The sequence below is a fragment of the Alnus glutinosa genome, chromosome 6 (genome assembly GCF_958979055.1).
Source record: "Alnus glutinosa chromosome 6, dhAlnGlut1.1, whole genome shotgun sequence".
Classification (NCBI taxonomy): Eukaryota; Viridiplantae; Streptophyta; class Magnoliopsida; order Fagales; family Betulaceae; genus Alnus; species Alnus glutinosa.
In genome coordinates this window covers 5,214,355-5,226,151 of record NC_084891.1, presented here as the reverse complement: position 1 = coordinate 5,226,151, position 11,797 = coordinate 5,214,355, and the positions used below count along the sequence as shown (strand labels likewise).

The window sequence follows — 11,797 nt, the reverse complement described above, 5'->3', positions numbered from 1 at the left end:
TGAACGGGAAACAGCGCACCACATCCTTTGGAACTGCTCTTTCTCCAAATCAGTCAGGCAGGAATGCCCAAAGAAGATTCAAAAGCTGTCCTTCCAGGTGTAGGATGGTATTAGTCTACTGCAGCAGTTGAAGGAAACGCTTGGAGAGAGGGATTTCTTGGTGGCAATTTATGTGACCCAGCAAATATGGTTTAAGAGGAATGCACATGTTTTTGAAGGTAAGTTCAAGCCTCCTTCACAGTGTGTCACACAAGCTTTAGAGGCTATTGACTTGTACCAGCAAGCTTCCATTCAACCCAAGAATCAAGCTACTCCAAATCCTCCTAAATGGATGCACCCGCCATAGGGCATTTTCAAGCTTAAATGGGCTGTGTCCATGGATGCCGAATTAAATATAATGGGAGTTGGGGTGGTCATAAGGGATCACTGGGGAGCAGTCCGAGGGCCTTTAGCTACTACCCTTTCCTTTATCTCAGATCCTTAGGTGGTTGAGGTTGTGACAGCATGGAAGGGAGTAGACTTCTGCTATCAACGGGGCTTCAAGAGGGTGATCATTGAAGGGGACTCCAAGAATGTGGTGACAGCTTTGAAGACCCGAGGTCCTTGTTAGTGTAGCTACGGACATATCATTGACGATACTAAGACTAGGATTGTATACTTACAACTTGTCGTGATTTGTCACATATGCAAAGAGTCCAATAAGGCTGCCTATGTTTTGGCAAGATTTGCTTTGAGTAATGCTTCAGAACTAGTCTGGGTGGAGGATTGTCCTCCTGCCATCCAGGATGGTGTTCTTGTTGAGCAAGGTTGATTTTCATGACTTAATAAAAGTATTCTATCTTTTCAAAAAAAAAAAACAAAAAACTATACACTAATCAATTTAGTAATTTTTTTAACATGCTACTTTAAAACTGAAAACAGATTATTTTTAGTGGTCAAAAAATACATAAATAATACAAAAAGAACACTTTTTTAATTTTTAATTTTTAATTTTCTTGGTTCGATTCTCTTCAGTCTACTGTCTACACAACTTATGCTTGAATTTGGATCTCCTCCATTTATCTCTGTTTTAGTGAAAAAGTGAGATGTAATTGTCTTTTTATATTTTCATAATTGTCTTTTTACCTAATGTAAAAAGACAACTATGCCTTCATTGTTATGTTAGAGAATTATGCTTTGTTCATCTCCTGTGTAGCTGTTGCTCAAATTCTTGTCCCATATGTTTATTCTCAGCCGTTTTCGATCATCTGTGGCTTTTCCTGTGTCTCTTCTTTACATTTTTGGACATTCTCAACCCTCAAAATACAGAGTATTTCCACATTGACACTCTTCATTTTCATTCCTGCAAGCGAGCTCTCAAGTTGTGCCCTTTTCTTGAAATCGATCAGTTTCGGAGTGTTGGGTCTCTGTTTTCCTAGATGGGTACTGCTTCTGCTGGGTATCCATTTGGAATTACTGCCCATTCCCATGGAAAATTTGGTGCTTTGCCTCACAGAGTGGACTGCTCAAGCTCTAGTTTCCCTCTTAATGTGGAAGTTTCAAGAATTAACTTGTACCCTTGTTCCGGTTCCTCCATTGCTTCCAAGGTATGCTGAACTGTCCTCTCATTTTCTTATTCATATGCTCTAATCGTCTGTTTGGTTGCCGAGAAACTAGATAAAAGAAGGGAAAGGTAAATGGGAACTTTCATTGTTTTGCTTCTATTCTTTTATCAAGGAATGTTGTGGTGGCTGTTGGCAGAAGATACCAAAAGCTCAAGTGTTACACACATCTGTAGGTTTTTTTTTTTTTAAAAAAAAAAAATTACATTTTTTCTCCATTACGAACTGCACAGAAGAAAATACAAATCTTGAAATATCTTTCCTTTTATTTTCCTCAGTTTTCTTGGCGACTAAACATATTGCAAGGGAAGTTAGAGTATTCGTAAATAGTAATAGTGGGACATTTTATTATTTTCAAATTCTTGAAATGTGTTCCGGCTTGCGAGACTCTGGTGTTATCCTAGTGATGACTGCTGCATGTGATTCTTGTTTTTTGGCATTGTGATATGGTTAAGTGAAATAACTTTTTTTTTTAGTGAAACACTAGTAGGAAGCACTTTTTGACAACTTGTTTTCCTACAATTGGAAATACTTTATCTGTGAATGAGAAACTGATTCCAGAAGTTGTGGCGGTAGGGAGAAGAAAAAAAAAGAGGGCAAAGCAAAGAAAGAGTAAAATTAGCAGTTTGCAACAAGGAGCCAAGATAAACGTAACCCTTTGTAAATTCAGAGATATTTCAGAGTTGATATTCTAGGATTTGAACTGTCTACTTTGCACACAATTGGAGAATTAATTGATAACAATGTCCAAAATTTCTTTTTCCTGCAAAGTGATAGAAGAGTCCTACTTCGACAAATCCCATCTCATAACAAGTTGAGCCTAAGACCTCATCTCAGAAGGAGAGAGATACCTCTTGACTGCAAAAGGCCAGTGGTGACAGTGTCCAACATTAAACAGAGTGATTTCTGTTACCTAACATTATCAAATTATTGTTTCCTTGTTTAAGTATATGCTCATTGGCTGGCAGAAAATGGGAATTCAAGCTAATATATATATATAGACACACACACACACAAAAGAAGATAATTTCTGGATTTTATTATAACTCACTATGCTTGTTGGCCATCATTGCTTTATCACGTTTTTGCAATCAATGGAGCTTCCTAGCAAACAAATAATCATCTTAAACTTGTAAGATGATGTGTCTTATCGATTTGAAGAATTTGTGTAAACAGAAGCCTTTTGATTTTCATGTTTACGGACCAAAAATGTGCCTGCAGTAGATAGCTTCTAATTGAACAATGTTTTCCTTGAGCATGCCTAAAGGTGCCACCATAGCCAGTAGTAACCAAAATTTTCACACAAAAACCTCTGAAACTATAATCATGACTGGCATAATCAATTATTAACCTAGAAAAGTATGGTTTAACTGTGAAGTTGATATACTAGAGTTTAAGAACATCTGAAAGGCTACCCGCTATTTCATGTCTTGATACAAAGCTTTTTGAGAAAGCATCATGAACTTTCTTTGGACCTGTAACACATTTCAGAACTGTTGACAGTTCACCAGTTCTGCTTGTCTGAGTATGCACTTTGAGAACATGAATGCTTGCCCTTATGAATAAAAGAATTTTCTTGTAGTCCCTCTATGCACTTTTGCTTTTTGGAAAAGTATTGGCAATTTAAATTAAGTTTGGAATTTCTGTTGCACAATTTGGTTGGATCATGCATCCAGAATGTTCTTGAAGCCTCAAGAGCCTCAACTAAAATATTTGGGATTCGGTCCATAGAATGTGTTTTTCCATTCTACTCTTTTTAGGATTATACCTTCTATGATATAATGTCCATCATTTCTCATATCTGCAACGTGTTATCCTTGTAATGAATTCTACTTGCACACGGTCTTCTTTGTGAGCTAGCCTACTCCAATCTAATCCGTCATTATAGTAATTCTACCTTTTCGTGAATGCTTTCCTTTCTAATTTTATGTATTACTTGTATTGCCACTCTAAGCACCGAGCAACTTGCAGTTTGGTCTTCATTGGTAATAAACCTTACAATTAGATGATCCATATAATCTTTCACTGTTCAATGTTGTGTTATCTGATTTTTCTTGATGCAGAGACTTGTAAGACGATTAGGTTCTTTGCCCAATATTGATGATTTCTTCTGGGAGAAAGTCCCAACACCCATACTTGATGTAGTTGAAAACCCAATCCACTTGAAGAATTTGTCTTCTAAGGTAGTTTTTACAGCATCCAAATTCTTTTCCTGTATACGTGTCGAACTTGTAAGCTCACAGCTACCATACTTACTAAAGCGTGGGACTTGCAGGAACTGAAACAATTAGCGGATGAAATTCGTTTGGAATTATCTTTTATGATGTCAAAAACACAAAAATCCTTTAAATCCAGTTTGTCAGTGGTGGAGCTGACAGTTGCAATACACCATGTTTTCCATGCACCAGTTGACAAGATATTGTGGGATGATGGGGAACAAGTAAGATCATATTCTATACTTTTTTCTTTCAATGGGAGTGCTTGGTTGTTGGGAATGAGAGAGGGTGAGAGACAGAGATAATAACTTCCTTGTTATTTTCTATCTCATTGGATTATTATTACAAAGCAAAATGACGAGATAACAGAAATTAAAGCAATAGAACTTGTGTATCATTTATAAATGAAAGATTGGTCTTTAAGTGATTAATGCATTTCCTTTTCTGGCAGACATACGCACATAAAATTCTTACAGGAAGGCGGTCCCTCATGCATACAGTGCGAGAAAAGAATGGTCTTTCAGGTTTTACATCCCGATTTGAGAGTGATTATGATCCATTTGGTGCCGGGCATGGTTGTAACAGCATTTCTGCTGGACTTGGTAGTATTGACTTTCCCTATGTTCTATCAATTTCTTCTGACTCACTTATCAAAAAAAATCAATTTCTTCTGACTCACCCAGTTGGAAAAGTTTTTTTTTTTTTTTTTTTTTTCCAGCTTTTACTTGCATTCGTACACCTAGAACTCTCTAGGTGTTGATTGATTTGTACATTAGGTGTTCAGCTCATTCATCAAAAAACATTAGGTGTTCAGCTCATCAGTGCCACTGTTGAAGCTTTTTGTTTTTTGGTTATATATTTGTTTTTTTAAAACTTAATTGGCTCTGCTTTAGTTTATAAAGTTTAAATTTGAATCCAGTTGTTTTCATTTCAGGTATGGCGATTGCAAGGGATATAAAAGGGAAGCGGGAACATATAGTTGCTGTCATCAGCAATGAGACAACTATGGCAGGACAGGTCTATGAGGCAATGAGTAATGTGGGCTATCTGGACTCTAATATGGTAGTGATTCTAAATGACAGCCGACACTCTTTACACCTAAAGACTGAAGAGGGCACCAAGACATCCATTAATGCTCTATCTAGTACTCTAAGCAAGCTCCAGTCAAGTAAATCCTTCCGGAAGTTGAGAGAAGTTGCTAAGGTTTTTCTCTAGTTTTCCTTCTAATTGACTAAACCTGTGGAGAGTGTCTACTTCAAAATATTTCTAACGAGGATTGGAAAATTTTAAACAACAAAATATACATATTTTGTGAAGTTAAATAGAATTATGTTTTCAAAATATTCCAACGACATGTTTTTTTTAACCCCCGTCACTCTGGCTTATAAGCTACACTACCAGTGGTAGGTCCCCCCCTCCCCGGACAGGGATCCCCTGTAATTGGGGATCCCTCCTCTTCCCCCCTACCATTTCCTTTTTGGGCAGGGGTATATGAGAGAAGCTCCCTTGCCCGAGCAGGGGGCCCACTCTCACTATTCCCCTATTATTTTCCCTGCCCTCTTCTCTTTGGGCAGGGAATAATAGAGGATTGGATCCCCCGCACCCCCCCCCCCCCCCCCCCCCCCCCCCAAAAAAAAAAGGAAAAATAAAGGAGAAAATCCCTGCCGAAAAACAGGACTTGATCAGGTCTCTGGTTACAATCCCTAGAGAATCATTTAGCTAAGCTAACTTGTACCTGTTATGGTAATCTTTAATGGTCTCTATAGCATGATGATGATCTGGCATGCTTGTGGCACTCCCATACTGTTTGAATTTTAGACTGGTGGCCTTTTGAGCTGCTCTTGATGAATGTATGAGGGACCTTTTGACTTTTGAATATTATATGTGCTCCTGGCACTGGCATCTTATGCTATACCAGCCCTCCAGCATATATATATATATATATATATATATATATATATATATATATATATTTTCTTTGGTAGCATATGATGGATTTTCACTTAATGGACCTTTGTACCATACGGAGAGATTTGGTATCTTGTCTAATATCACCAAGGATGATTGGAATCTGGGGGAACATTGGGAAATTTTTAGAGTTTCAGGAATTACTTGAGAGGCAATCCTAGTATCAGGGAGTCTTAATGAAATGCATTTGAGGGTTGAGGCCTTCTGGTGAGATATGCTTAATGAAAAGCTTTATTTTTGTAAATCGGTTTGAATGAGAAAATTTGGAGAGAAAGAGGAGGCTCGTTCAACATACATAACCTACCTCAAACATTTTATTATATATGTTGAAAAATATACCAAGCTGACCAAAATACCCGTGTACACCAATCTAACCAAAATGCCCCCATAAAAAAATCCTAACTCTTCTAACACTCCCCTTCAAGCTGGAACATATATATCATATAAACCCAGCTTAGAACAAATAAACTCTAATTGATTACGACATAGATTTTGTAAACGTGTTAGCTAACTGGTCTCTTGACTGGACAAATGGCTTATATATATATTGATTGAGTATCTTGTTTTGAATGAAATGACAATTAAAGTCAATGTACTTGGTTCTTTCATGGAAAACCTGGTTAGATGCAATATGTAACACAAATTGATTGTCACAAAACAATGGAATAGGACTAGGAGTTGAAAATCCAATCTCCTAAAGAAAAGGTTGTAACCATATCAATTCACTAGTGGTATGAGCCATTGCCCTGTACTCTGTTTTGGCACTAGATTGCGCTATTACTGTCTGTTTCGTTCTCTTCCAAGTGACCAGATTGCCGCCTAAGAATATACAATATCCTGTAGTGGGTCGTCTATTGGAGGGAGAACCCGTCTAATCTGAATCAGTAAAACCTTCTACCCTGAAATGTCTATTGGGTCTATACAGTATCCCAATACTAGGAGCTCTCTTCAGTTTTCGAATGATACTGGTGACTGCTTGCCAATGTGAAAACCTTAGTGGCCTCCAAGAATTTATTAACAAAAGTTACAATACTAAACAACGATAATTTAACTTTCCAACTAAACAACGATACCTGCCAGGGTCCTTAAACAATTCTCCTTCATCATTCAAGACCTTTTAATTAGGATCCATTGGAACCTCAACAAGATGAATACCCAAAATACACGTCTCTTCTAACAAATCAAGTACATATTTTCTCTGACATAATTTATACCTTTCAGAGATCTAGCAACTTCAATACCCCAGAAAATATTGAAGTTTCCCCAAGTCCTTTGTTTGAAACCTTTGCTGCAAAAACTATTTCAATCGAGCAACGCCTCCTGAATCATTTCCGGTAATCATGACATCCACATATATGACAAGAAGACTATAGTCGGCACTAGTATGAAAGTGAAATACTGAATGATCCGACTAATGTATCTGGAGACCAAATTCCAATACCATCTCAGAGAAATTTCTAAACCATGCCCTCAATGGAATTATGTATACCAAACTGACCAAAATACCCATACAACAAAATTCCAACAACTCTTCTAACAATTTATTGGGGGCCTTTGGAAATTTGAAAGTTCTATTGCAACAGTTGGCATGTGTTGGTAGTGGTATGCACGAATTATAATATTTGTCTTGAAATGAAATTATGTATCTTAGTATTCTGTCATGAAAGTAATATTTGCTTCTCCTCAGGGTGTTACTAAAAGAATTGGTAGGGGTATGCATGAATTGGCAGCCAAAGTTGACGAGTATGCACGTGGTATGATGGGTCCGCTGGGAGCAACTCTTTTTGAAGAACTTGGGTTATATTACATTGGCCCTGTTGATGGACATAACATTGATGACCTGATTTGTGTTTTGCGCGAAGTAGCATCTCTGGATTCAATGGGTCCTGTGTTGGTTCATGTGATAACAGAAGAAAATCGGGGACCAGAAAATAATCAAAAGAGTGAAATAGCAGGGAAGCCACTTGAAGGTATCTTCATTTTTCTTTATTTCCTTGCTGGTGTTTGTTTCATAAGCTATTTTTATTTTTCTATGGTAACTCATGAGATTCACGAGTCTGTTAGTATATTATAGCATGGCATTTGTTTTGCTGAGCCGTTGTATACGCTTGGCTTAGGATGTAGGCGAGCATAGGAAATATTTTCCTGGTGTTTAGAGCTTGGGACTGGTTAAGTGTGTTCAAGTCTACAGATCGAAGTCTAGTTTTATTTCAACATAGGATCAATCATCTGTAAGTCTGTACTCTGTAGCTTCAGTTTAATGTGAAAAGGGTGTTATTTAGCGAATATACTATCCTTAATGTAGTTGGTGAATACATTTCCTAGAGTTCTACTAGGAGTCAAACCACATAGGAACTGGACTACCCAGCTCCTCCGTGGTTTGCATTTTGGACTCAGGCTTGGTCAGATGCATATTGAGTAGTGAGTACCAAGTATCAGTCATCGTCAGTTAGGTTAACATTTTGATTGATTTCCCTTTCTCACACTTTGCAGATTCAAGTAATTCTGATTCATTACCGTCTAGGATCCACTCATTGACATATAGCGATTGCTTTGTGGAGGCTTTAGTTGCGGAGGCAGTGAAGGATCAAGATATTGTGACAGTTCACGCGGGAATGCAAATGGAACCATCACTTCAACTATTTCAGGCAAAATTTCCAGACAAGTTTTTTGACATGGGAATTGCAGAGCAACATGCAGTTACATTTTCTTCTGGTTTGTCCTGTGGTGGATTGAAGCCATTTTGCATAATCCCTTCCACTTTTCTACAGAGAGCTTATGATCAGGTCCTCTCTCTCTCTCTCTGAACTTCATATGGTTCCACTTGTTTCAGATAAAGAAAAGATTTTCTGTGAAAATGATTTGTGTTCATTCATTCTTCGGGTGTTTGGCTTGAACCAGAAGATATATACATTCTTAAGTCACTGGAAGTTTTTTTCTTTATGTTTCTTTAGGTGGTCCATGATGTAGATAGGCAGAGAATTCCAGTCCGTTTTGTCATTACTAGTGCAGGACTTGTAGGGTCTGATGGCCCAATGCAGTGTGGAGCATTCGATATAACATTCATGTCATGCTTGCCAAATATGATAGTCATGGCACCATCCAATGAGCATGAGCTTGTCCACATGGTGGCCACTGCAGCCCAAATTGACGATCGGCCTATTTGCTTCCGGTATCCTAGGGGTGCCATTGTACAGGAAGACTACACTATATGCTGTGGGATTCCCATAGAGGTAAGCCCTTGGTGCCTCACAATTTTTGCTTATATTTACTTTGAAAAACGTCTCAACTATTATTGCTCAGAAAAGGTTTACCACCTATGGTATTTTGATTAAAACTAATTACATGTTCATCATCCTATTATTCTATATTGCCATTAAAAATTCAACTTCTTTATGCCTCTTGTTTGACCCACATTGTATTCTAGAGCAGATTGGAAAAGGGAAAGTTCTTGCAGAGGGTAAAGATGTTGCTTTGCTTGGCTATGGGGCAATGGTTCAGAATTGTCTCAAGGCTCGGTCCCTTCTTTCAAAGCTTGGCCTTGAGGTAACAGTGGCTGATGCAAGGTTCTGCAAGCCCCTAGACATCAAGCTTCTCAGGCAGCTTTGTCAAAACCATGCATTTCTGATCACAGTTGAGGAAGGCTCCATTGGAGGATTTGCATCCCATGTTGCGCAATTTATCGCACTCGATGGACAACTTGATGGGAGAATTAAGGTAACAATTTTAGCCACGTAGATGATGATGATTAATCAGGTTATTTGCCCAAGTCTAATACTTTTTTTTTTTTTGTTAATTTTCTGGCTCAACTTTTCAAGTGGCGTCCAATTGTTCTACCAGACAACTACATAGAGCACGCATCAGCAGATGAACAGCTTAATCTTGCTGGGTTGTCTGGACATCAAATAGCTGCAACAGCATTAAATCTGCTTGGCCGGAATCGTGAAGCCCTCCTCTTAACATCCTAGCTAGAAAGGTCCACTTTTTCTCTACCTTGTTGAAATACTAAAGATATGTTGAAGATCGCCTAGCTGAAGAAAGGAAAAAGATGAATGAATTCAAACTCAAGGCAGCATTGAGTGTGCCAAGTTTTTGTTATTGCTCTACTATTCTTTATGTCTATTACAAATATTTGCTTGTATATATGATAATTGTATAGTACCGATGTAACTACTTGGATATACTTGTTTGATACCGAGCTACAAGTTGCTTTATCATCTCTAATCAATCTTTTGTTAGATGTTTATTTTGGAGAAACTGTCATCTGATAATCACCAGCACTCTGCCTGGTAATTTCATGTGCATTTGATTCCATTTTTTTTTACCAGAAGAAAATCATTTAACATTCATCATCACTCTCTAGCTGTTAATTCAGGGTTAACAAACAAAGTCATATATTAATACATTTTCATCATCACTCTCTAGCTGTGTAGCGTTCATCACCATTTCTGAAAGCGTCAAACCACAGTCAAACATGAAAATCTTCAAAAACTAAATCACACCCATTTGCCAAAACCCAAAACGAAAGCAAACTAACAAAAAAAAAATAAAAATCCATAAAGCAATTCAACCAGAAAATTCCATTCCATTGAAACAAATTATTTTGGAGAAACTGTCATCTGATAATCACCAGCACTCTGCCTGGTAATTCATGTGCATTTGATTCCTTTTTTTTTACCAGAAGAAATAATCATTAAGCTCTGCATGTATGTGCTAAACATAAATGCAAAGGTGGTGAAGTGGGAAGAGACTTCCTCTGTGTATGAGTGTGTATCTACCGTCTAGTAGCTAAGCTGTCCCATGTATGGGGGACTGACAGTGACAGTCTAGTAGAAGCTCTGCTGTCTGCAGCTGTTCATGCGTGACTTTAACGTGAACTTCACTTCCGGCGTAAATGACAACACAAACTCCAAATGCTCGGTGCATGCATGTAGTAATTAAAAGCCAAAAAGACAATGACAATAATAGTCTATAGTCTTTACGCGGTTCGGTGGTGGTTGTTCCTATAAGCGGCTCTGCCACACCGAAGAAACGCGGAAACACAGTCCCATGTGAAGGAACCAATGTAAGGGAGCCAAAAGATCATGGTAACGTTGGCAACGTGTTTTTTTTTTTTTTTTTTTTTTTTTTTTTTTTTTTTTTTTGGTGTTTTTGTTGAAAACATATTTTGAAGGGGATATAAAAGTAAAAGTAGTTTTTTTGTAAGTTTTTTTCTTTTTGAAAATAAAATATAAATGAAAACTTCACTTATCACCTGTGATCTTTTATCACTTTTGTAATCATACCCATAAACTTTAAAAAGTGTCAATTTAGTGTATCAATCTTTCAATTTTTTTTAATTTCATCAATTCGTTATAATTTTTTGTTAAATCCTAACGGAATGGTGTTAAAAGTCTTAAAATACCCCTAATTTTTTTAGAAACAAAAAAAAGGAAAAAATTGCAAGGATTTAGGCATTGGTTAAGATTTAACAGAATTTGCAAAAATATTCATACTTGGAGTTTTGAAAATTGTTTTATTTTTAAAAAAGACAAGGGTATTTTGAAAATTTTGACATAATTTAATAGAAAATCTTAACAGATTTGTGAAATTGAAATATGGATACATTAAATTGACACTTTATAAAATTTAAAGGTATGATTGCAAAAGTGATAAGAGATCAGAACTGATAAATGAAGTTTTCTAAAAAATAAAAGATATTAGCAAACCGAGCCTAAATTTGAAGTCGGTGTTCTCATAGTGCATGTCATAACACATTTTCGAGTGAGATTTCTTCCTCCTACATAAAGAGTGGCAAAAGTAGAAAAAATTGACTTTCAAAGTTTAAGCAACTCATATTAGACTTAGCATAATAATGCATGAAAAATAATTGTGTTAGTACAATTTTTATTATATTTTCTTTATAAATTCATGTGATAGTACGCATGAATGTCGCATGATACAACATAAGTAAAAAAATTAAGTAATTGACAAATAAATTTAATTATTTAGTGTGAGCTATACGGCCGACCG

The 11,797-nt window shown here is 36.9% G+C and overlaps 1 protein-coding gene across 1 annotated transcript; it reads left to right on the top strand.

The window, feature by feature from the left end:
* Positions 1 to 1,153: 1,153 nt before the first annotated feature.
* On the top strand, positions 1,154 to 10,031 carry LOC133871970 (probable 1-deoxy-D-xylulose-5-phosphate synthase, chloroplastic). The gene is made up of 10 exons (XM_062309462.1): positions 1,154 to 1,586; positions 3,665 to 3,784; positions 3,877 to 4,041; positions 4,269 to 4,419; positions 4,752 to 5,020; positions 7,473 to 7,755; positions 8,279 to 8,571; positions 8,740 to 9,018; positions 9,218 to 9,502; positions 9,604 to 10,031. Exons 1-10 carry the CDS (start codon positions 1,419 to 1,421, stop codon positions 9,751 to 9,753), a joined length of 2,163 nt encoding a protein of 720 aa, XP_062165446.1. The 5' UTR covers positions 1,154 to 1,418; the 3' UTR covers positions 9,754 to 10,031.
* The last annotated feature ends 1,766 nt before the right edge of the window (positions 10,032 to 11,797 follow it).